Genomic DNA, 25,975 nt, shown 5'->3' with positions numbered 1-25,975 from the left:
GCGGGCGCGGCCAGCGGGCACCAGAGGCCCTCCCACCGCTCGGGCTGCCCAAGGAGACTTGAAGAGTTTCCAAACCTGTAATTCAGACTCATCTGCCCCAAATCAGAGAATCCCAAATCAGAGAATCGTGACGGCTCTTTTGTTTTAGTTCTGGGTGATTTCTTTCCTGTTTCCCTGATGTTTCATGGGAACTTGGAAGAGGACGTACAGGAAACATCAGAAGAGGCAACTGAAAGTCCTAATTAGTATTTTAAGAGACTTTTCAGGGGTTTAACCATTAAAATAATAATATTAAAATAATTAAAATAATAATATTAAAATAATTAAAATAATTCCATGATAAATCATTTAATAAAGTAAAGTAGACTTTTACAAAGCATCCATCCCTAAATGTTCCTTCCTACATTTTTAGGGAGGCTTATGTCCGGGACCCCTGACTCGATTCCATGTGACAGAGTCGCCAAGGCTCCTTCCGTGTCCCACGTGGCCTCCGCCAGCCGCGACTGCACGGGGAGGGGGCTCCATCGGAGAGACACGGCGAGGCAGCGTGATGTGGTGGAGACGCTACCCTCGGTCATTGTCCCGCGGGGCAGGCCTCTCCAAGGAGAACGAGGAGGCCCAGGCCCACAAGAGCCCCTTCGTGGCGACCTTTCTCAGGGTGCACGTCCTCCTCATCATCGCTGCCCTGCCGACAGCCGGGGCTGGATGCGAGGAGCGGACCTGATGGGGACCCTGGAACATGGGGGGCATTTCAGCCTCTTCGAGCGGCAGGAGGAGGGGAGGCCGGAGTCCCTGCTCCCGGCAGCGCAGGCAGGTGCTGGGCCGGGGCAGGGGGAGCGTCCCCGCAGAGACGCTGACAGGGCACCCCGGGAGCAGGTGTGCCTCAGCCCTCCATGAACACCAGGGCTTGTTTCCACAGAGGAGAGCGCTGAGCAGAGAGGTCACGGGACAAAGTGACGGGCCGCGAACGCCAGCAGCGAGGTGTCCCGGCTGCTCGTGCTCTTCCCGAGCCTCTGTCCTGCCCCCGCGGCGGGACATGCACCGCCCGCACAGGACCCCGGGGCACCACCCGCACAGACGTCCTGGACATCCCCATCACCGGGACCCGCTGTTTTGCGGTGATAAACAAAACACAGAACTTCTCAGAACAAACATCCGTTGTCCCGTCTCTCCAGGCCCTGGGTAGTAGGGTCTCTTCCTTACCGCTGGGGTCTTCGTGGCTACCTGAGACCCCGACCTTCTGCCGGCCTGCGGGGCTCCAAGAGCGCTTCCCCAGCCCCGGGCGGCGGGCCTCGAGTGCTTCCAGAAAGGACATGCTGGAGGCGAGCGTTTGCCCACGGCTCTAGGTCCCGCTCCTGCCCACTCAGTCCCTCATCAGACCCTCGGCTCCTGGATGGCGGGACGGTCCCCCCACCCTGGTAGCCAGGAAGTGGTTCCAGAGCCCGGCACAAGTCCGCGTTGAAGGAAGGGTGGCGATGAAGGGGGGAGGGGAGGGCTGGGGAGGGGGAGATGTGGAGGGGTGGGGAGGGGAGACAGGGAGGGTTGGGGGGACGAGAAGGGACTGATGCGGAGGGAAGGTAAGGAGGGAGGAACCACGCGATCACCTGGGAGCAGGCCCCCCGCTGGCAGAGAGCCCGAGGCGGGGCTCCATCCCAGGACCCAGGGACCATGACCTGAGCTGAAGGCAGTGGCTTACCTGACTGAGCCACCCATTTCTGAGCAACTCCACGTGCCACGAAGCACAGGACGGGGGATACCGTACCGTGGCCAATCTGTGGCTTTTGCCAAAGGAAACGCAGCATTTTCTCTGCTCTCCCCACAGCCCCCCCGGCAGGACGCTCGCCCACCGGCTGCTCCGGTTGGGCTGGGACCCCCAGTCACACCCTCGGAAGCATTAGCAGAAGCCGAAAGCCCTGGAAACGTGAGTCACACGCGCGGAAGAGGCCGGGCTCCTCAGCAGGGGGCCTCTGGGTTGCATCTTCGCGCAGACCCGGCCCTTGAGATGATTCGGTTTGCGAGGCTCCAAACAACTCTTTTGTAAGATCATTTTCTGTTCCAGCATGCACGGAAGTGTCCAAGAATTCAGGGGTACTTCCTAAATGTTGTGTTTTCAGGGACTTTGAAGTTTCATGTTGTCACAGCCTCATTTGCCCGCATTAGACACTCACGACTGGAGAAGAAGCGGCGTGTCCGGCCCGCCAGTGAGCCCCTGGGCCTAACACACTGCCTGAAAAACAGAGTAAATACTGTTGAAAAAGTCAATGAGCGCGTGAATAAACATCACCAGGAACTCTAAATTATTTCACCTATTTGACGGAAAAGAAGAGTCCGTGAATATGTACCACCTCCGACAGGAGTAACAGAGCAAGGAAGAGCCCAGGGTGCCCCGCACTTGTGGACGTCGCCCCCCAGAGCCCCGCCCGCGGCCGGACCCAGATGCTGTGCGTGCAGGCTGAGCAAGACAGAGGCAGAGCTGTGGGTGGTGGGGGAGGTCAGGGCCACTTGGCCAAGGTCCTGCGGACACAGGGTGACTGGGAGTCTCGGCGCAGAAGTCAGAGAACCTCCAGAGTGGGAAGACGGGACAGGGTCTCCGCTCGTTCCCTGCAAGCATCAGGGTCCCTTTTCTGAGGGCCTGCGATATGTCTAAATCTTTGTTTTCAAAATCTTACTTTTATTTTTTTTAAAGATTTTATTTATTTATTTGACAGACAGAGATCACAAGTAGGCAGAGAGGCAGGCAGAGAGGGGGGGTGAAGCAGGCTCCCGGCTGAGCAGAGAGCCCGATGCGGGGCTCGATCCCAGGACCCTGAGATCATGACCTGAGCCGAAGGCAGTGGCTTAACTGAATGAGCCACCCAGATGTCCCAAAATGTTACTTTTCTTTTTTTTTTAATTTATTTTTTATTTATTTTCAGCATAACAGTATTCATTATTTTTTCACCACACCCAGTGCTCCATGCAATCCGTGCCCTCTCTAATACCCACCACCTGGTACCCCGACCTCCCAACCCCCGCCCCTTCAAACCCCTCAGATTGTTTTTCAGAGTCCATAGTCTCTCATGGTTCACCTCCCCTTCCAGTTTCCCCCAACTCCCTTCTCCTCTCCATCTCCCCATGTCCTCCATGCTATTTGTTATGCTCCACAAATAAGTGAAACCATGTGATAACTGACTTTCTCTGCTTGACTTATTTCACTCAGCATCATCTCCTCCAGTCCCGTCCATGCGGATACAAAAGTTGGGCATTCGTCCTTTCTGATGGAGGCATCATACTCCATAGTGTATATGGACCACATCTTCCTGATCCATTCGTCCGTTGAAGGGCATCTTGGTTCTTTCCACAGTTTGGCAACCGTGGCCATTGCTGCTATGAACATTGGGGTACAGATGGCCCTTCTGTTCACGACATCTGTATCTTTGGGGTAAATACCCAGTAGTGCAATTGCAGGGTCATAGGGAAGCTCTATTTTTAATTTCTTGAGGAATCTCCACACTGTTCTCCAAAGAGGCTGCACCAACTTGCATTCCCACCAACAGTGGAAGAGGGTTCCCCTTTCTCCACATCCTCTCCAACACATGTTGTTTCCTGTCTTGTTGATTGTGGCCATTCTAGCTGGTGTAAGGTGGTATCTCAATGTGGTTTTAATTTGAATCTCCCTGATGGCTAGTGATGATGAACATTTTTTCATGTGTCTGAGAGCCATTTGTATGTCTTCATTGGAGAAGTGTCTGTTCATATCTTCTGCCCATTTTTTGATATATTATCTATTTTTTGTGTGCTGAGTTTGAGGAGTTCTTTATAGATCCTGGATATCAGCCCTTTGTCTGTACTGTCATTTGCAAATATCTTCTCCCATTCCGTGGGTTGCCTCTTTGTTTTGTTGACTGTTTCCTTTGCTGTGCAGAAGCTTTTGATTTTGATGAAGTCCCAAAAGTTCATCTTTGCTTTTGTTTCCTTTGCCTTTGGAGAGATCAGAAAGGACGAATACCCAACTTTTGTAGCAACATGGACAGGACTGGAGGAGATGATGCTGAGTGAAATCAGTCAAGCAAAGAGAGTCAATTATCCTATGGTTTCACTTATGTGTGGAGCATAACAAATATCATGGAGGACATGGGGAGATGGAGAGGAGAAGGGAGTTGGGGGAAATTGGAAGGGGAGGTGAACCATGAGAGACTGTGGACTCTGAAAAACAATCTGAGGGGTTTGAAGTGGTGGGGGGGTGGGAGGTCGGGGTACCAGGTGGTGGGTATTATGGACGGCATGGATTGCACGGAGCACTGGGTGTGGTCAAAAACAATGAATACTGTTACGCTAAAAATTAAAAAAAAAATTTAAAAAATAAAATAAAATAAAAAAATGAATAAATTTAAGAAACAGAAAGAGTGTCTGGTATGGTGCTTGGCACATGTCAGGGGTCCAAGGTCTGTGGCCGGCGAGTGGATGGAGCGGACAGCAGGTCCAGCCTCCACCAAGCTCTCTGCACCCTCCTCTGCCTCTCTCAAACACTGCAGGATTGGTGTTTGCACAGAAAGTCCATTGTTGGTTAGAGGTTTGTATCTGGATTAGAGGCATGGAGCTTGGAATAGTTAACTCACAACAGGAACAGGAAATCCCACGGTCTTTGAGAAGTCGGGATCTGAGCCCCACGAAAGCCAGAGACCTGGCCAACCTTGAACCTGTTTCCATTCAGCTCTTCCCCAGAGGCTCCCTGGGGACGGGGGGTGGGGTGGAGAGGCAAGTCTACACTAGGTTCTAGTAAATGCATAGGTCACGTGACACGAGTCACTACAAAAACAGTACCGTCTTTGGAAACACGAGAATGAATCGTTACTGCTGGTAGAGTTGTTAGAGATGGCTTAGTTCTTAGTGTTATTTAGAAATAGCTTATGCCCACCCACGGTTTGATTCTGACTAGGGCAAGGAGAGGTAACGTGTGGATGAGGGTCTTTCTTTGGCCAAGTACTTGCATTTCAAATGGTATTTTCAACCCAATACAACCAAGCAAAATTAGAGTGCAAAAAGAAAAGAAAATTCTGAGACATTGTTTGAGTGATAAGCAACGATCACTGAAAACAGACCGCTTATCAGAGGGACACTGGGAAGTTCTCACCACGACGGGTCACCCAACAGTAAAGGGAATCCCAAACACTGGTTTTCAGGTAATAACAAGATGACTCTCCTGACACAGGGAAGCAGGAAAGCTCACGGCCAGGCCTGGCAGACACTGCCTGAGGGAGGGGCAAGGTGTGTCCTAGCTCCCGTGGGAGAAGCGAACTTAGAGCAGATCCCTCAGGTCTGCGAGGAGAGATTCGAAGAGTGAAATCGTGTGCTCGGGACGGAAGATAACAAAGCTGCAGCTCGGCGAGCAGATGCCGACGCCCGAGCCACGGCCGTCTGCCAAGTAAGAATTCTGGATGGTCTGTAGCTCTACGCACCCAGTGGGCCGGAAAAAGAGGGCTGATGAGGGTAGGAACAGCAACAACAGAACTGAAGGAAGTGTCCCCAGGACTGGCTAACAAAGGCCACGGTCGCTGGTGGGAGACGCAAGCGATCTCACGGCCGTCAGCATAACCAGAGAGACGGGCACCGGCAGATCGTAGGAAATTGGGCGGCGCGAAGGACGGAACCAAGGAAGCCGTCGTGGAGGTTCGGCTGAGCCCCGCAGCCACAGTCATCCGTGCCCAAGTCCCACACAGACGTTCTCCCTCAGCTGCGCGGGCACGTTTCTCTCGGCTTAAATAAACACCAACGTGGCCAAAGACGTCACAGGCAGCAAGACTAAACCCACAGTTCCTAGCTCGAGTGTAAATGGATCCTTCCAGACTAAAAATCCATTTGCTGTAGGAAAATGTTCTTTCCAAATTATTAAACTTTCCATGGTGCTTGGACAACTTCAGAGCTGGATTCAAACAAAGAAGGGAACGCAAGTGCCTACTTCATGTCCAGTCGTCTTGTCCTCTTACCTCTGGTTTGATTTCTTTATGGTGTTGTGAACGTGTTATGTTCACTTTGCTATTTTTATCTACTGGGGAAAGGAACCGAAGGAGCAGCAGGAAAAGGGCTGCGGAGGGGCTGGGGGTGGGGCGGGCGCCGGCCATGGCAAGAATTCCCCAGGGAGCAAATGTCTTTCTGGGGGCCGAAACCCGTGCCTAACAGTCACTAGGAATCCCGTGTACTTCCAAAGGGCTGGAAACCCAGCATGCCAGTGGTCAGAAGCGCGTGTGGAATCCAGCTGCTGTCCACGTCCCACTGCGTCACAGCACGTCCGGCCCCGGGACGCCACGGCAGGACAACACGGTCGCCTTCACTCCAGTTCTTCTGTTGACAATAAACACGAGCAGGTAGTGAGGTGGAGTTTCCTCACTGAAATCATTTGTTGGTTTGCTTCAAGGAAATAGGTCACCAGGAGAAATGTTTTTTGAAGAAGTCACACAATTGCCGAGCATCATTCTAGCCGTGATGCTGAGCTACGCTCCCTGCGCACCAGACCGTGTGCTCGGCTGTGCTGTCCGGCTGGCGTCCGACCCGCGGGTGGGAAATGAAACGGAACGGAGCAGCGGCTTCCCAGGCCCAGACCCCCACTCCGTGCCGCCCGGCGTGGGAACTTGGACAAGCGCAGAGCCTCCGTGAGCCCTGCTTTCCCCGGTGTGCGATGCAGAGGACTCGGGTGGCTCTGGTGTGGGAAGGAGTGCCGGAGGATCTCACAGTCTAGCCAGGGAGACGACCCTCCCAGGGAACCAGAGAAGAAACCATCCCCAGGGGCTGAGGTGAGGGTTTGAGAATGTGCCAGGGAAGCTGGGAGCAGGGGGAGAAGAGGCTGGTGCTAGGAGAGGGGAAGACTTCAGGGGCCCAGCGGGGAGAGAGACCCCAGCCCTCCCTGCCCTGGACAACTCTCCGTGTGGACCCCTAGCTACCTCGCGATCTCTCGGGAGGGAGCGCCCCCACGTTCCCGACTCAGTCATCTCCAGAAGAGACGCTGCTTGGCCTCTCCTTAGTGAGGACGGGCGTCCGAACGTGACTCGCGAGCACACCCGCCTCCCGCCAGCCCTGGTGTGCGAGGGTGACACTGAGTCTCTCGTTTTCCCAAAACTGGAGCCAAATTCCACTGTGGCTCTTAATACATCGTGGGTTCTAGGGAAAGCCGCCTTCATCTGCTCTTACAGGACGGCGAAGCCACGAGGTTAAAACATTTAGGACTTTTTATTTTAATTAGTGACTTTTTAGCATTTTCTTGGCTATGAAATCCACACAGACAAATATGAAACTCACAGTAAAGAAAACGAAGCTCTTCAGAAATGAATGAGCTAAGACCGCGCAGGCCTGAGGGGCTCCCCGGGATGCGCACGCGGAGGCCATGGGGGCTCAGCGTTTGCAGACAGCCGAGGACGGCTGGACCCCCAGCACACAGCGGGACACTCGAGATCACAAAGACGCTTGATACCACACAGCTCCTCCTGCTCTGTAAGGCGACCCCCCGGGACCCGCTGGGAAGCTCCATCAGTCCCCTCCAGGGGACAACGCCCTGCCCCTCTGGCCACATCTCAGTGGGAAAGGGACCTACCAGCTCCTCTCAGCCCCAACCCGCATCTGTCAGCCCCTCACGCCTGAGACCTTCGAAAGTTCCTCGCCCCGTGGTTCTCAGGCCCCAGCGAGTACCCTAGATGCCAGGGGGGCTCCCAAACAAAAGTAAGGCCCCAGGCCCCCCTCTGATGCCCAGGTCTGCTGCAGGGCCAGCACGGGGCCGGCACCTCTGGTAAATATCCCTGGGGATGTCACTGACCCAGCGGCCACACTCCAGGACCTCTGCCTGCACCCGGCAAACCAGAAAATCAGTCCGGCGGCAAAGACCGCTCTGACCCTCTCTCCGTCTCTCTCCATCTCTCCCTACCTCTGTGTCTCTGTCTCTGTCTCTCTTGGTCTATAGGTCTTCTTGGATCTATCTCTTTGTCTCTGTTCTATCTCTATCTCTCTCATGGTCTATCTCTCTCTGTCTCTGTCTCTCTCTTTGTCTCTGTCTCTCTGACTATCTCTCTCTCCGTCTCTATATATCTCTGTCTCTTATCTCTCTCTGTCTCTGTCTTTCTATCTCTGTCTCTTTTTCTGTCTCTATCGCTGTCTCTCTGACTCTGTATCTCTGTCTCTTTATCTCTTTCTATCTCTCTGTGTCTCTATCTCTCTGTCTCTGTCTTTCTCTGTGTGTCTCTCTCTATCTCTGTCTCTCTGTCTCTATCCCTCTGTGTCTCTGTCTCAGCTGCCCACGTCCTGCCCTTACGGCACGCAGGCCCCGTGACGTGTGTGCGTGCCCTGGATGGGAGTGTTCGGTGCACACCGGGTTTTACCCTGCCCGTGGGAATCAGAAACTCCAGGAGGTGCTTGAGTGTAAAGCACAGGCCAGCCCACGGGGTGGGGATTCAGGAAGAGCGTCTGGCTGACCGTGGGCTGTGTGCGAGAATGGGGAGCGGGCGGTGGGAAGGAAGAGGAGACGGGCCACCGCGTGTGGCTAGCGGAGTGGGCGGCCTGCCAGGCTGGCCCCTGCAGCACGGAGCCTCCCTACCCGCTCTGAGGTCAGGGCCACCACATCCAGCCACAAGCCTTCCTCAACGCCCGTGCGCCATGGGATTTGTGCTGGGGAGTTTGGATGAACTCAGAAGAGATGGTCAGTTCGGAGCGGCCAGTGAGGGCGGCGGCGAAGGAGCGCTCAAGGGAGGCGGAGGAAGACAGCAGAAAGGGCGGCAGGGGAAGCAGTGGGGGTGCCGTGCGGCAGGAGGCGGGAGGAGTGCGCGAGATGGGCGGGGAGAACAGGCCCAGTGGGACGGGGAGCAGGCTCGCGCTGGGCAAGAACCCGTGGGGTTTGGCAGCTACGAGATCCCCAGTGAGGTCTGCCAGCTCAGGGTTGAGTCGCAGCAAATCAGGGTCCAGGCTTACAGGAGTTCAAGAATGGACGAGCAAAAATACTCGCACCCAGTGTCAGTCGGAGGACGAACACCTCCTATGTAAAGAGCTCTTACAAATAGAAAAGAAAAGCAAGGCGCCTGGGTGGCTCCGTGGGTTAAAGCCTCTGCCTTCGGCTCAGGTCATGATCCCAGGGTCCTGGGATGGAGCCCCGCATCGGGGTCTCTACTCAGCAGGGAGCCTGCTTCCTCCTCTCTCTCTCTGCCTCTCTGCCTGCTTGTGATCTCTCTCTGTCAAATAAATAAATAAATAATCTTATAAAAAAAAATCCAAGAATAAGATCCAAGCTCAATAAATCCCAGCCTCAAGAAACTTCAGAAAACTATGCTAAGATCCATCATAATCAAGTTACTTAAAACCGGTGATAAAGAGGAGAGCTTAAAAGCAGCCAGAGATAAAAGACACATTAAGCACAGAGGAATAGGGCGCCTGGGTGGTTCAGTCAGTGGGGCCGTCTGCCTTTGGCTCAGGTCATGATCTCAGGGTCCTGGGATCGAGTCCTGCCTTGGGCTCCTTGTTCATCAGGGAGTCAGCTTCTCCCTCTGCCTCTGCCTCTCACCCATGCTTATGCTTTCTCTCTCCACCTTCTTGAAAAGAAGGAGAAGGCGGCAGAGAGCTTGTCCGGGGTCAGGCCAAAGCACTCGAGGCAGAACCTCTCCCCTGCGGAAGGGCAGCACAGCTTCTGGATCCCTCAGAAAGGCACACCGTCTCCCTGCCCGGGATACCACTTTTAGAAGAATGATTTATTCAGGTCTCATAAAAAAATGTTTGATCAAAGGACACGAGTTAAGTGACTTCTCCCGCCTGGCATAAACAACGCCTCCTCCCGCCAACAGAGCATGACCAGGGGGCCTGTGACATTCCAGAGGCGAGGAGTCATCTCCGTCACCCAGCTCCAGAGTCTGTACCCAACTGCGCCTCTGAACTTTCTTCTCTCCAAGTTCCCGGGCAGCGCGTCCTGCCGAGATTCTGTTGTTGCAAAGGAATGGTCTGGATCTCTGGTGAGGAAAATCTGAGCAGACAGTCGATGTCACTACAAAGTCTCTGCGATCAGAGCTCACATTCCAGACCGAGAAGGGGGGGTCCCGCTGGTTAAATCAGAATCAGACCGTCCCCACTGCCGGGCCTTCCGCACACTAGAAACTGGACATAAATGTATGAGGAGATTGTGGCGTGTTCTTGGGCCAGCGTTTTGGGAATGAAGGCATTTTAAATCAAAACTGCTTGCTTTTGTTTCTCTCATTTTTCACTGATAGGATTTATCAGAAAAAATGCTTTGGGAAAAGAAGTCTCGTGGTGATCTTAAAACATCCTTTCAAGTATTAAAAATAGAACCGATCAATTCATCTGCTTTTTAAATTCCAGGTAGCTTATTTTTTACATATCACATTAAAATTACCATGAAGACAACCGAGGCTACAGTGAACCTCACACTGGCCGGGACGGCCAGAGTCAGCAACCTAGGAGACAACCGACATTGGCAAGGACACGGAGAAGGGGGCCTCGCGCCCTGCTGATGGGAGCGCAAACAGGTGCAGCCACCACGGGAAACTGTGCAGGTTCCTCAAAAAATCAAACAGAGGGCCGCCTGCAACCCAGCAATCGCACCACTGAGTGTTTACCCAAAGGATACAAATGCAGTGATCTGAAGGGGCACCTCACCCCAGCGACGTCCACAACAGCCCAGCTGTGGAAAAAGCTCTGTTGGTGTCCACCCGCAGACAAACAGATAAAGAAGATGTGGTCTATATACACAATGGAATATTACGCAGCCATCAAAAAGCATGAAATCGTGCCATTTGCAACAACGTGGATGGAACTCGAGGGTATTGTGGGGAGAGAATAAGTCAATCAGAGAAAGACCGACTATCACATGGTCTCACTTGTATGTGGGATATAAGGAATAGTGCAGAGGAATTAGGGAAGGGGGGACTGAATGGGAAGAAATCGGAGATGGAGACCAACCATGAGACTGTCACAGGAAACACACTGAGGGCTGCTGGAGGGCAGGCGGGGGACGGGGTGAGTGGGCGATGGGCATTCCGGGGGCCCGTGATGTGATGAGCACTGGGTGTATGAGACGGATGGGTCACGAAATTCTACCTCTGAAACTAATACACTACATGTTAATTAAACTGAATTTGAATCACCGCGGAGACAGGATCACAAGATGTCCCCATGACTTGCGGACGCCATGCCGCGCCAACGCCAACTTCGCTTACTCAGAAACGCTCGTTCTTCCTTCCGTGGAGGGACACTTGTGTCCATTCGGCCAGTCTTGTTCCGAAAGCAGCCGCTCCCCCAACAACAACCCAAGCTCGAGGACACAGCGCGCGGCTGCGTCTCCTCCCGGGCTGTCTGCCTGAGACGGCTCATGTGCCCCTCGACCAGGAGCCCCTGGTTTCTCTCGCCGCTCACCAGCTGCTCTGTCACCTGCCCCCCGCCCCGCCCTCCGCCCCGTTCCCAGACAAGCTGCATCTTCCAGCCCTGCCCTCCCGGCTCACCCTGGCCCGGAAGCCCCAAGCCCCCTCGGCCTCCCTCTTCCAGGCACACCCTCTCTGGGCTTTCCAGAACATGCTGTGTCCTCGGCCCAGGTGACCTCACACCAGTGTGTCTGTTGACTGTTCTGTTCAGTGGTTTCCCCAGGTTTTTCTAGTTTTCCCATTTGTAGCATCAAAGCTCTTGTGTCCCTCACGCTGGACCGAGAGCCTCTCCTGCAGCCTCGAACCCCTCCGGGGGCCTCACCCGACCTGCGACTCCACCACGCTGGCGTGTTGACGAGGCACGCCAACTCCCAGATCTGTCTCGAGCATGGAAGCGGGGGACGGGGTCTTGGAGCTGTGGTGGGAAACAGCCGGTGTCCCGAGGAAGGTGATGCCTGGTACCACGCGGGGCGTGCGGCTCGTTCTCACAGTCACCTGGGCCCTGGGGGCCGCGTCCCTTCGTCGCCGCAGAGCCCGGAATCTCACCAACGGCCCCGAGCCGGGGCGCCCTCTACCCCACAGGGCCCTGCTGGGAGCCCGCGTCCTGGTCTCCGCACGCCTTCACTCCTGCTGCACTTGACAGGGAAGGCAGCCCTGGTGGTGAGCGGGACGCGCTCATCGGCGCCACAGGAAGGTCCCACGGCGTCCTCGTGCGCACGTCGCTGACGCCGTCGACGCGGCCGCTCAGACTCGGTTAGGTCTGTGAGCGCCCACCACAAACGTTAGCCCAGGAAACCATAACGCGACAGAAGTGTCCCGTTTAGTGACATGTTGCAAATTTTCCGTTACGATCCGATGCGCCTGAGTGTATACACCTTCCCCTTCTCCAGCATGTGGCTCGAGAAGATCTGAGCAGCAGTGAGGGGGTCACGGAGAAATGACAGAGCTGGCAGGGGGCTCGCTGATGGCCACGGCCTCCAGGAGAAGAGCGCTGCCTCTGCGCACAATCCGGCTGATCTGCCCGTGCACAACACATGGATGAACGTGTGTGCCCAGACCCACTCCAAGGCACCTGCACGTGTCTGCAAGCATGTCCCGTGTGGCCGTGGGACAGTGACCCTGCCCTGCAAGCCCCCAGGGAAGGCCACGTTCTCTGGGTTGTGACGGCTCCAGCTTCCCTGAGAGGCACAGAGGCCCCTGTGGGCACCACCGTAAGCAAGGCCTTACCTTCCCAGCGTTGCGAGGCTGTTCAAGACCAGGCCAGAGACCCCCCACCACAGCAAGGTGGCAGAGCCCAGGCCTCCATGTAAGCTGGCCTTTCTCAAACCGAAGGTCAGGGCAGGGCCTGTGGACGGGGCAGGGGCGCACCACCGGGCATGCGAGCCAGGAGACGTTCTGTCCGGGTGCCCTGTCCTGGGCTGGGAGAGTGAGATTTTAAGTTCTGCTAGAGGTGAAAATCACCTTTCCTCCCCGAGTGGTTCTCTCTTCTCGCTGCTCCTCATCTGCGGTGTCCTGTTCCTGGTTCACAGAGGCAACCACTCCTGATGTCCCTGCGGCCGCTGGTGGGAGATTCCCTTTCCCTCAGCAGGCCCGTTTCTGCTCCTCCCAGCAGACGACTTTCTGCTTGATCTTCTGAGCTTTGTCTTTCATGCCTCAGGCCTCCACTCGCTCCTGCTTCTCTGGTCACGACTGTGACCGGGGAACAGAGACGAGGGGAATCTCGGGCGGTGGGTGGCCCCGGGTGCATGTGACGGAGACTGTGGGCTGTCTGGCTGGGCCGCTGGCTGGGAGCCCCGGTATCTGCATCTTCAGTTCTCTGAGGCTGGTGGGCGGAAAGCCCTCTGACGTCCGCTGGGACCTCCGGACCCCTGATCTGCAGGCCCTAAATGAGGAAGGGGCGGGGCCAGGAGCCCTGCATGCACCACTAGCAAATAAGCACTGGCCACACTCCGGGACAGTGGTCATGCCCTCTCGAGAACCGGGCATCCCTCCGCTGTCACAGTCATCTGCAAGGCAGGATTGGGGCTGCTGCCCCCAGGTGTGGAAGCAGGAAGAAATCTCCAGCATCTTCACCATCGCGCCTGATCTTAGCTCCACCCAGGCCCAGCTCAGAAGTGGCCGGTGATGGGGGCTTTTTGTCCTTTTGATTTTATTTTTTCAGTGTTCCAGGATCCATTGTTTATGCACCAAACCCAGTGCTCCGTGCAGTCCGTGCCCTCCTTAATCCCCACCACCAGGCTCACCCATCCCCCACCCACCTCCCCTCCAAAACCCTCAGTTAGTTTCTCGAGTCCACAGTCTCTCATGGTTCACCTCCCCTTCCGATTTCCCCCAACTCCCTTCTCCTCTCCATCTCCCCATGTCCTCCATGCTATTTGTTATGCTCCACAAATAAGTGAAACCATGTGATAACTGACTCTCTCTGCTTGACTTATTTCACTCAGCATCATCTCCTCCAGTCCCGTCATGTTGCTACAAAAGTTGGGTATTCGTCCTTTCTGATGGAGGCATCATACTCCATAGTGTATATGGACCACATCTTCCTCATCCATTTGTCCATTGAAGGGCATCTTGGTTCTTTCCACAGTTTGGTGATTGTGGCCATTGTTGCTATGAACATTGGGGTACAGATGGCCCTTTTTTTCACTACATCTGTATCTTTGGGGTAAATACCCAGTAGTGCAATTTCAGGGTTATAGGGAAGCTCTATTTTTAATTTCTTGAGGAATCTCCACACTGTTCTCCAAAGAGGCTGCACCAACTTGCATTCCCACCAACAGTGGAAGAGGGTTCCCCGTTCTCCACATCCTCTCCAACGCTTGTTGTTTCCTGTCTTGCTAATTTTGGCCATTCTGACTGGTGTAAGGTGGTATCTCAATGTGGTTTTAATTTGAATCTCCCTGATGGCTAGTGATGATGAACATTTTTTCATATGTCTGATAGCCATTTGTATGTCTTCATTGGAGAAGTGTCTTTTCATGTCTTCTGCCCATTTTTTGATGTGATTGTCTGTTTTTTGAGTGTTGAGTTTGAGGAGTTCTTTATAGATCTTGGATATCAGCCCTTTGTCTGTACTGTCATTTGCAAATATCTTCTCCCATTCCGTGGGTTGCCTCTTTGTTTTGTTGACTGTTTCCTTTGCTGTGCAGAAGCTTTTGATCTTGATGAAGTCCCAAAAGTTCATTTTCACTTTTGTTTCCTTTGCCCTTAGAGACATATCTTGAAAAAAGTTGCTGTGGCCGATGTCGAAGAGGTTACTACCTGTGTTCTCCTCTAGGATTCTGATGGATTCCTGCCTCACAGGATAAAATGGTAATAGAATTTTGGGATAGAAGTTGGATGAAGGGTGATGGATTCAGCAGGCACAGGGAGTCCCGAGGCAGCCGTGAGCAGAGCTAGGACCCAGCCGAGTGACATGTGTGGGGTCTTCCAACCCTTGGGACTCCCTGTGCCGAATCCATCACCCTTCATCCAACTTTTATCTCCCCAAATTTTATAGCTATTTTATCCCCTCCAGTATATCTGATCTTTCTGAGTGTATTTATTTTTTAACGAGATTCCCTTTTATGACATTTGGTGCATTTTTTACAAGAGAATGAGAGGTGAGACGGTGTGTGTCTTCAAACCAATCCTTTCTACTCTGTGACTGTGAGGTTCTTCCCAATTCAGAGTTTTACATACAACTCTTAACATATCTTGACATTATTTTCATATATGGTAGAGACCAATATTCTAACATTATACAAACAGAACTCGACTTTCTTGAACACCATTTTTGAAACATTCACCCTTCCTTACACTTGAACACGAGGCTGCCGTTGTTGTAGATGAGCTCTTAAATGTGTTTACGGGAACTACTATTCCCTATCCCTTCACGGGCCTCTAAGTCAGGTCTCATAGCAGCATTCTCAAATACACACACGTGCTCACACGCATGCACACACCACAGCCACTGTGCACACACACACTGATGGATATTCATACGCATGCACATACCGAGACACACTGCACACACACATGCTCACATGCTTACATGCATGCACACATCCAGGACACACTGTGCACACACACACCCTCACAGAAGCTCGCACACACACATGCCCACACACATGCACACACCAAGACACACTGCGCACACACACGCTCACAGATGCTCACACTCATGCTTCCAACGCCTCTGTGTGAAGGACGGAGCAGCGGGAAGAGCCCTGGCCCCCTCAAGAGGCGCAGCCACACTCCAAGTCATGCTCCCCGGCAGCTCTTCTGGGTGTCCGAGCACAAGCCGCGTCTCCCAGCGCGCACGGCAGCTCCGGGAAGCACAGTGCGAGCGGACGACTGACTCGCTGCTCCCCACGTTAGCTCGGGAGTCTGCGGCGGTTCTCCTAGTGAAGCAGCACAGCATACTGGGGCAAATTCAGTGCTTTCTCGGTGGGGAAGCCAGCCCGTGCCCAACAAGCCAAAGACAACACCTACACACGCACGTGAACAGGAAAGGTCAAGACGGGTTCTTCTCAGGAGACATGTGCCTAGTGTAGAAACACCTGCTTCCAGTCATGCTCAGATGTAATATCTTTTGTGCTTTTGTTTAGGTCAGAAAGAAAAAAACACAAGACAAAGGCAACGGGGAAACTTTTATTATTTCCACAGTCCAAGAGAAAGAGGTCACCTGTGGCCGGGCCGGCCAGCAGCTCGTGAAAACTGTGGATTTATCCCGCGCGTCCAGGCATCGAGTCCGGAGGCGTCCTGAGCGCAGAGCCATCCGGGCACCTGTGCCACGCAAGGCAGCGATTCGGGACGGTTGAAAGGGGCGCGTGAAGGCCAGGACACGTGACCAAACCAAACGCATTAACAATGCTTGGAATGCTGAAGAAATAAAGTTTAAAAATTTAAAAAAAAAAAGTAATTTCAAATAGTTAAGACCATGAAGAGTGTTTGGACTGGAAGTGGGGGAAAACTGAGTTTTAGTCCCAGAATCTGCTTTTAATTCGTTCTCCAAGGTGGGGATTCACTGATCCGTCCGAAGCCTCGGCTTCCTTGTCTCAGACGCACAGGCCAGAGCGTCTGAGCCCCAAGTCTCGAGGCTCCAGACTCTCCACTGAGCATTTCACCAGGACGGCGCCTCTCAGACCCCCGGCTGCGAACAGGAGGTCCCGGGGGAGTCGCCGCGTCGGGAGCCGAGGCGCAACAGGGCAAGCCCGCGGCCGGCGAAGCCCCCACCTGCGGGTTCTCCTTCAAACCCCCGAGAGCTTCTGAAGCGAGAGACAGGATCCAGCTTCACATTCTTTATTTCTGAAAGCAAGACAGAGAAGCAACACGACGGCACCTACCCTGTCCCCAAACGCGGGCTTGGGGTGTGAGCTCTCGCCGCGTCTGCGCATGAGGGAGGACACGCGCCCCCAGGGCCTCGCTCTGCCGACCCCCCAGAACAAAGCAGAAGAGCTCACCGTGCTGATGGGAGGCTGCAGACGTGTCGAGATGCCTAGACCGCGTGGTCTGCAAATTTCTAACACCGAGTAATTCCCGAAGAGCATGAGAGGTGTCGGGTCGGGCCGTTCAGTTCTGAGAAACAGGAGCCCCTCGTGCTGGAATAAAAGGCGCACAGGCACTTACTACGAGGCGCTCAGGGGACTGAGAACACCCAGGGGGCAGCTCATCTTGCACACGTGACCTCTCACCGGGTGTAGACGGAGTCATGCCGCAGCTCACACTCCGGTTCCCAGACTCCAGGACACATGATGTGACAGTCGGGCCTTCTAGGTCCGGTGCTCATAGCCCGGGGCCGGGAGAGGGACCGTCCCGCACACAGCATGGGACGGTCCCAAACTTCCCCGCTCCAGAGAGCCCCGAAGGGCTGCCTGCACGCAGCCACCGCGTGGGCTGAGCAGACAGTGTTTTACTCTTAAGCGGAAAACTTACAGTTGTTCTATTCTTAAAAAATCTTTCCCCTTAGAAAGTATTCTTCCCCCAGGAAATCAGAATAAGTAGGAGAAACCACACGTCTAGAAACAGTACTGCAGGAGACTCTGTACCCAAAATGTTTGAAGCAGCCGTTCCACAAGTGCATTATCCGTTTATAAAACACGATTCACCTTCTCAGCGTCAGGTCTGTCCTGGGCACTTTCCTAATACCTTCCGGTACTTGCTGGCCTGTGGCGTGAACATCTGGATGAATTTTTCGATGAACAAAGGAGTCTCCCATTGTCCAGCGTTAGTCTTGTCCCGTCAAGCACACAGCCTTCGGGTCCACAGTGGCCCGTCTGCTCACGTGGAAGCGCCGGCCCCCAGCGGGAAACCCTGTAACACCAGACGCCAGCCGGCAGTCAGCACTTTGAGGAGGATTAGCAGGTCCCCAGAGCGGTGGCGGACTTGCCCGCCCCAGCACACGTCCAGGTCAGGCCACGCTTCCGGCCGCATCGTGTCCTGACAGAGAGAACAGCTTCACACGATGGCGGGGAATGGGTCACGGACGGGACCGCAGGCATCAGGGGGAAACAGGAGCTCATGCTCCCTGCCCCCCAGTAAGTTCTTTACTGATTCTCCCCTTACAAATCTACGCTTCCCCAAGGCCCTTCTCTGCCTGGGCTGGTCGGCCTCTCTGCTCTGCGCCCAGGGTCCCCTTCAGGAGCTCAGCCGTGCAGACCTCGCTCCGCAGAACCCAGGGTAAGCGCACCGGCCGCCCTGCTCTCTGCAAGCGAGTTGCTGTTTGCTCCCCACAGACGTGCTCGGAGCTCCTGCGGGGAACCAGGCTTCCTTCCGTGTTCGCGAAGAGGCCGCCGTGGCCACCGTCCGGATCTCACTCCGAGCCACACTGCGCCCCGTGGGAAGGCTTGCTCCCCACGGTCAGCAGTCGCACGGGGTCCGCAGGTGCAAGCCCAAACGCACACGGGCAGCCGCCCCACTTCTGGGCGAGGCACTGGGGCTCTGCTGCGGCACGACACCCCATCACCGGGCCTTCCCCTGCTGGGGGCTGCCCCCCGCCCCGAAGCACTCCTGACGTCCCCTCAACCCAGTGAAGTTCGGAAAATCCACACTCCGATATCCGTTCCGCTGCATTTCAGAGACTTTCTTCTGTGACTCGGTTAGGACTGTGGAGCCAAACAAAATCTGCGTTTCTAAGTCACGTCCGATGCCTGCTCTTCTGCTCTTTCCACAATAAACTCCGTTTTCTGGGTCCATCTCCCTCACGGGCTCCAGAGAATGTCATCTGGGGCGCAAGGTCCTCCGCTGTCCTTTCTGTGCAGACTGTTAGTTTGCTCTCAGAACTCCCCGAATTCACTATTTCTTCTTCGGTCATCAAAAATGTATTATTTAATTATAAAATCTACATTTTCCAAAAACATACCTTCCCAAAGCATTGCCCAAATCATGAAGGCATGGGTGTTTTTTCCCTGATAGCGATCTTCTAAGTCACATTCCCTTTCAGCAGTTAACCGAAATTAATGGCTCAGTTCAACCTCGGCCTTACGCGCCCGGCAAATATCACACACGTCACCTGCAGGGTCGTCTGCGCAGAGGCGTGGCGGGGACCTGCAGGGCTGTGGCCGGTCCTCCGGAACCGCGTGCGAGCCCTCGGCAGCCTCCAGTCCTGACTGAGCTGCCGCCTCTCTGAGCTCACTTCTCTTCTTGTTGTGCGGCAGTGACACTCCTTGCAAACTTGTGAGCGGGGATTCCGTGAAATATCCCTGGAGAGTCACCTCAGGAAGGACAGCCACAAGGGGGCTGTGCTCTGCGCGCGACTCATGATGCCCTTTTCCGGGATTCCCAAAACCAGGGACAGCTTTTCCACCAAGAGCCCCATGGTCCGACTGTTGGTTTGGCATTAGCTGCCCTAGGCTGGGGGTCGTGTCATTCAGGGCTTTCACTTGTGTCCTGTGTGTCTTCATAAAGGTGGTCCATCAGCAGACCCATCAGGTACACACGTACACGCTTGGTTTGGCCGTCTTTGCCCTCTGCTGCCGAGCAAGGAGCTGGCGGCTCCTACAGGGCCCGTGCGGGAAGCCAGACCCTGGAGGGATCTGGGCTCCGATGCTTTCTCCGTGCGCTCAGCCGAGGCTCCCTCGGGAAGAGCCCGGCCGTCCGCGGACGTGAATGGATGCGGTGTGCTGTGGACACACAACGGACGTCCTCGGATCTCAGGGGGGTGAGGATTTGCAGCCGCACGTGTGAGAGCAGACATGGGTGTGCGTCCCTCACGGATGGCTCTGAAGCACCGTCCCACTGTCCCTCCCACCACAGTGACACCGACTTCTCTCATTTCATCCTCTTCCCCAAACGCAGCCTGTTTTCCGGAGAAGCAAGGACAAGAACAAGTCAGTGTTTCTTCCCGCCCAGAAAATGAAGGACTGAAAGCAGTCAGGCAGGTGAAGACAGCATGGGGCCACCCCCGAGTGAGGCCACCCCCGAGTGAGGCCACCCCCGAGTGAGGCCACCCCCGAGTGAGGCCACCCCCGAGTGAGGAGTGAGGCCACCCCCGAGGACACCCCCGAGTGAGGAGGGACCACCCCCCGACCCCCCCCGAGGGACGGACACCCCCCGAGTGAGGGAGGCCACCCCCGAGGGACGGACCCCCCCCGAGTGAGGGCCACCCCCGAGGGAGGCCACCCGGACACCCCCCCGAGTGAGGCCACCCCGAGAGTGAGGCCACCCCCCCCGAGTGAGGGACGGACACCCCCCGAGTGAGGCCACCCCCGAGGGACGGACACCCCCCGAGTGAGGCCACCCCCGAGGGACGGACACCCCCCCCCCGTGAGGAGGGCCACCACCCCCCCCCGAGTGAGGCCACCCCCGAGGGACGGACACCCCCCGAGTGAGGCCACCCCCGAGTGAGGCCACCCCCGAGGGACGGACACCCCCCGAGTGAGGCCACCCCCGAGGGACGGACACCCCCCGAGTGAGGCCACCCCCGAGTGAGGCCACCCCCGAGGGACGGACACCCCCCCGAGGGACGGACACCCCCCGAGTGAGTGAGGCCACCCCCCCCCCGGGACGGACACCCCCCGAGTGAGGCCACCCCCCGAGGGACGGACACCCCCCCCCCGAGAGTGAGGGCCACCCCCGAGGGACGGACCCGACACCCCCCCCGAGAGGGCCACCCCCGAGGGACGGACACCCCCCGAGTGAGGGCCACCCCCGAGGGACGGACACCCCCCGAGTGAGGCCACCCCCGAGGGACGGACACCCCCAGGCCTCCTCCTGCACACTTCCTCACCAGCACCAAAAACAAAGGAGAACATCAAAACTCTCCAGGTCAAACTTCGTGACTCCCGCAGGTTTTCCGGTCCGTCTCGCACAAGTGAGTAGCACGGCTAAGGACAGTCCACGTGGCAGCGGCTTCGGTGACCCTAAGGACGTGTTTAAACCGTCGGCTGAAATGCCGTTCTCCTGATTCTCAGCTGTTGTCCAGCCACACTAGAACTTGCTTCACCACGATGCATTTTATCTTGTCGAATCTACCTTTGGCCGGTGAAAGTGGGAAGCCTGTTTTCTGGCGGTCGTTCCCCTGACGTGACAGTGTGCGACACGGACACCGGATCAGAGGTAATGACGAGCATGGCCTATTAACTCAGGTTTTGACTCCGTTTTTATGATAGAACTTTACTTTGAGGGGTGTGTGCTGTCGAGGAAGGTCTGATTTGAGACGTGGCCATTTGCGATGCCTTCGCCGGGCACAGCCGGCCGCAGGACACTGGGACGGATCAAGGCAGGTGCGAAGGAAAAGTCCACCAAGAGCAATTTTGCTAGAGACAAGCTGCAAACCTAGACTGTATTTTCTAGGGAAAATGGTTTGAGCCTAATGAACACTAAAGAACTTGAAAATGTATCTTTCCATCCACCCAATCTTAGGACAGTTGTTCAAGAAATACTCACGTTTACCTCCCAAGATTCTTTCTGGAAGAGGCATTTGGTCCAGGTCCGTAACCCAATGTCAGGGAGCCCCACGCAGTCAGCAGGCCGGGTGAGCCGGGAGAGGAAATCACTCAGCCTATCAAGTCCCCTCTCCGTAGGATGCCAAAACTTATAAACAAATGAATCTCCAAGACTTCTAGAAGTTGATCTTAACATTTTTAAATCAAACACATACTACTCAGAACCTCTGGCGTTGGAACTCAAGTTGTCTTCAGCGGATTGAGGAAGATCAGACTCGCGTCTCGGTAAACAGTCTAGTTACTTGCTACTAGTGAAGGTCCGTGTTCGTTCTCTAGCGTCACTAACACAAGCTCTCTGTGCAGTTTGATCTCATGAACTCTCCCCGGGGTATCGGCTCTGACCGCCCCGCACAGGCACTGCCAGCCACTGCCTGGAGCATTTCCGCTGGTTTTGTGCAGGGGGGAAGCTCTGCCGCCGCACACCTCACGGTCGCACGGTGTCTGGTCCAAGTGGCCGGGAAGGTCAGACCCCCGGACTCGTGTTCCATTCTCCCTTCCAAGCAGCAGCGGGAACCGGCCGCCCAGCCGCCAGCAGACGACGCAGAGCCCACCCAGCCGCCGAGCGCAAGCCCAGAGCGTTCTCCAGGGCACATCCCACGAGAGCTCAGAAAAGAAGTCCTACCAAAGCCAACGAGGTTAAATCATCTCCAGGATCTTGTCCAAACACAAGGTGTGAAACTAAAGGGAAGCGGGAACGCCCGCGAACATGTGGAAATTACCTCCTGAGCAACCGCGGAGTCAAAGAGGAAACCACCAGGACGCGAGGTGGCAGGACACACAGGACAGAGCAGCTCCGCTCCCAGCGCGCGGGTGCGGCGATAATGGATAAATGCCCAATGAGAAGAAAGATCTCACATCAATAGCTTAACTTTACCCCTCAAAGACCTAGAAACAGCGGAAGGGAGCCCTAAGTGAGCAGAAGGAGGGATTAAGGTCAGAGCAGAGCTCCGCAGAAACCGCGAATCTTGGAACACGGAAAATGAAATACGTGAGGGGAAACAACAGAAAAAAATCTGTTAAATTGAAAGTTACCTTTTTTGAAAAGATAAAATTGCCAAACCCGTAGTCAGGCTAGCCAAGAAAAAAAGAGAGAAGACTCACAGAATTAGGAAGAACCATCCCGAAATTCAAAGGAAACCACCAAAAAACAAAACAAAACAAACAAAAAACAAAACCCAAATAGCCAAAGGCGCTCAGAGCTCCAAACGTCCTGATTTCAAAACTTGAGACAAAACTCTGGGAACCCAGACAGCGCGGTCATGGCCGCGGGCAGTCACGGTCGCGGGCGGTCACGGCCGCGGGCGGTCACGGTCGCGGGCGGTCACGGCCGCGGGCGGTCACAGTCGCGGGCGGTCACGGCCGCGGGCGGTCACAGTTGCGGGCAGTCACGGCCGCGGGCAGTCACGGTCGCGGGCAGTCACGGTCGCGGGCAGTCACGGCCGCGGGTGGACACGCCGGCCGGCAGACCAGAACCGGCGACCCGGCCCTTCGCACCTCTGCTCCGTCCTCTGCCTCCGCAACCTGCAGGGGTTTCCACGCACTTGAATGCCACGAAGATTCTAAACTCTGAACCACACTCGTTTACGTAAATACTGCTCCAGATTTACCAGCATCGGCGACCGTGCTGGCGCCCTGTACTTCTGAAGGTCACTCTGCCCTGTGGGGCCCATTCTCCGTCTCCCTGAGGACCCCCTCCTGGTCTCGGTGCAGAGCGAGCGGCTGGTGACAGCTCCCGCCAGTCCTTTCTTTGGGAAAGCATCTCTGTTTCTGAGGACACCTTGGGGGGTGGCGGCTTCTGGACAGGCCATGACCAAAGTCACCTCCGTTTCTTCTGCTTGTCACAGTTCGCGCTCATCCCCGCCCTCATCCCTTTGAGGCTTAGTAGATTTCTTTTCTCTGCTTCCGAGATCTTCCCTCCGTCTGCGGTTTGCCGTGGATTGAGGTGAAGTGACTGTGACCTTTCTTCCTGCCTGTCCTTTTACGCAGACTCAACCACAGATTGATGCCGGTTTTTTTTTTTTTTTTTTAATTTAGGAGAAGTCCTGGCCAGTGTTTCTTGCTTCTGGTTTCGCCGCTCCTTCACTGCGTCTCGTCTGGCTCTGGAGCTCAGGTTGCAGACGCGTCGACACCCCAGCATCAGACTCTGCCCGCCCTTCCCGCAGTGCTGGAGCTGGATCCTTCCTAAGGACCTGTCTGTCCTCCCCTGGCACGTGTGTGACCTGCTCACAACCACCTACTGAGTGCTACAGGTCAGCTTCTCTGGCTTTAATTTCAAGACAGCCTTTGAATTCTCTTTGGGTGGGGAAGGAGGGGCAGAGGGAGAGGGAAAGCGCACTTCAAGCTGATTCCCGCTGAGCTGGAAGCGGAGCTCGATCCCACAACCTGAGATCGTGACCTGAGCCGAAATCAAAGTCAGATGCTCAACGGACTGAGCCACACGGGCACCTGGTCTAACTTACTCTACTGTCCACAGTAAGGTCACCTGTAGATCCGTCTCCGTGGTCTGGCTTTCCGTCATTTTGGTCTCTGTTTTGTTTCTGTGGAAACACAGCAGTTGCGCAGAAAGCACGGAACAGTGTGGAACGCTTCTCTGCTCAGAGTGCAAGAACGTGGCCGTAAGAAATGACGGAATGAAGTCACGGACACGTTCGACCCTCCAACAGTAGGAGAGCAACACGGAGAAAGGCTCGCGGGACAGAGCGGCTGTCTGAAGGCGAGGCCCGTGCTTGCACTGATGAGCTCTGAGGACCGACGGCTGGGAAACAAGCGGATTCCCCCACTTCTGAAGCATGACTGGTAGCACTTGGAGACCAAGAAACAAGCCGCTGTACACAGGACGTGAGGACGGCTTCATCTGGGGCCTCCGAGCCGGATGGCTGTGCTCCGAAGCCTCCTGACCGGCGTCTGCTTCCCCAGGCCTCGCGGGCCTCTGCCGTCACACCGCAGGCCGGGCCGGGCCCCGCAGCCGCTGTCCCCACAAGGCAGCTCAGAAGGCTTCGGCGGGACCCGGAAGCCAAGAGCCACCGGAGCCCCGGCGTCCGGGTTCAGAGAATTGATGCGGGAAACAAAGCAAGAGGAAAAACTATTAAACGTCCTTACGACCTACAGCCATCGACGGGTCCCTGAAGCAGAGTGACGTTCCTCCAGGGGCTCAGCTGCCTCGATGTTCTTACTTTGCTGACGGCCAGAGGCCCTGCCCCGGACCCTGTAAGTCTGCTTCAACGTCTACAAATTCCTCTGGAAACGTCCTTTATCTCTAAAACGCCCAAGACACGTGTTTGCAGTCACCCCCAAGCATATGGCCCGATACACATCTGTCGGGTCTCACAACTCGGGTTTTATTAGGCCGTAATGAGTGACCTTTTCCCGACAAGAGCTGTGCCTCAAGGTCCTGGAAACCTTCTTGCTTCCAGATTCCTTAGAGACGGACACTCCCGGCCCCTCCCAGCCGGAGGGTGGAGGACAGTCACTGCTTGTTCCCGGGGCAGGGCTTTCCACCCGTGGGTCCTGTCCCCGAGCTTCAACAGAATCACCTTTTTGTACCGAAGACATCTCGAGAATTTTTTCTGGGCTGTCGGCTCCAAGTCCCACGTCCAGAACGTGCGCGTGTCCTCCTGGGGCCGCGGAGGGTCCTGCCCGGAGCTCCCGTGCGCTGCCGCCTTCCAGCCGAGGCACTGGGCCTCCTCTGGCTTTACCCACGGGGAACGTGCTGCCGAGGTCAGCAGAGCCGCTCGCCCGCAGGACGCGTCGCAGTGAGCCGTGCCGCTGCAGGACGAGCGGGGACGAGGCACGGCTCCTTTCACTGCGTTTCCTCGTTAACATGTTTCTCCAGTTAGAGTCGACGACACGGTGTCAATCGATAAGAATCCATTTTTCTTCCAGAAAGGCGCAAACAATCTTTATGCTTTATAATTCCTCCCCTGGCGAAGAAGATATCTTTAGGTCAAAGTTGAAGCTCATTAACGCAGTGGCCAGACGGGCGGACATGTAGGTCCTCAGGTCCAAGCAGGCGGCCTGTGCTTGGGGCCCTGGGCTGGCCGGTAGCAGCGGGACATGGGGCGGGGTCTGGGCCCCCAGAGCAGCGGACCTGGGTGCACGTCAGCCACACAGACGGCCAAGCATGCCCCAGTCTGAGCACGGCTGACCTGTGTGTCCCATACAGGGACGTGGACAGGGTCCGGAGTCCTCAGGAGAGGGCACTGGGGACCCCACCTTCTCTGGGTGCTGTCCTTTAGCTCAGTGTCATCTGTGTCCTTCCCTGCGTGCTCTGCGGCCACCGGGAGATCCGTTTCCCTGCGTCCCGTTGATGGAGGTTGTGAATGTCGGTGGGGTCCAGAGCCGACGGCCAAGAAGGGATTCTTGAGAATCTTCAGTGCGAAACGGTGGTTTTATTAAAGCCCGGGGACAGGACCTGGGGGCAGGAAGAGCCGCTGTCCCAGGGCTGTCAGGGCGACGGATCACAGGGGCAGGGAGGAAAAGGGCGGTCAGATGCGAAAGGGCCTACGGGACCCTGGACGCCTCGCCTTTGTCAAGGGGGCTTTTCCCTCCAGTGAGGCGTTAACGTGAAGACAGGTGAGCGTCTCCTTCTGGAAGTTGGGCTTCCAGATCCGTAAGAATGTGCTTTTCCTTAAATCACAACCGCATTTGTGAACGGAAGGAGGCCCCGTCCCA

At 55.6% G+C, this 25,975-nt stretch overlaps 1 protein-coding gene across 17 annotated transcripts in view; it reads right to left on the bottom strand.

Moving 5' to 3' along the window:
* Window positions 1-1,538: 1,538 nt before the first annotated feature.
* The window catches only part of WDR27 (WD repeat domain 27), a 151,746-nt gene continuing 127,309 nt past the window's right edge, over window positions 1,539-25,975 (bottom strand). For 12 of the 17 annotated variants that reach the window (XM_045079990.1, XM_045079988.1, XM_045079989.1 and 9 more), the window contains one exon: window positions 15,998-16,960. In XM_045079990.1, coding sequence (XP_044935925.1) covers window positions 16,610-16,960 — 351 coding nt within the window. In that variant the 3' untranslated portion in view covers window positions 15,998-16,609. Of the gene's footprint in view, window positions 2,228-15,997; window positions 16,961-17,053; window positions 17,673-25,975 lie in introns of those variants that run through there. The other 5 variants (XM_045079992.1, XM_045079991.1, XR_006606764.1 and 2 more) reach the window with 5 other exon arrangements.

Source organism: Mustela putorius, unplaced genomic scaffold, assembly GCF_011764305.1.
Source record: "Mustela putorius furo isolate JIRA1106 unplaced genomic scaffold, ASM1176430v1.1 tig00000450_pilon_pilon_pilon, whole genome shotgun sequence".
In the NCBI taxonomy this organism is placed as follows: domain Eukaryota; kingdom Metazoa; phylum Chordata; class Mammalia; order Carnivora; family Mustelidae; genus Mustela; species Mustela putorius.
The sequence above is the reverse complement of the archived record's forward strand: the minus strand, read 5'-3'. Positions and strand labels throughout refer to the sequence as shown.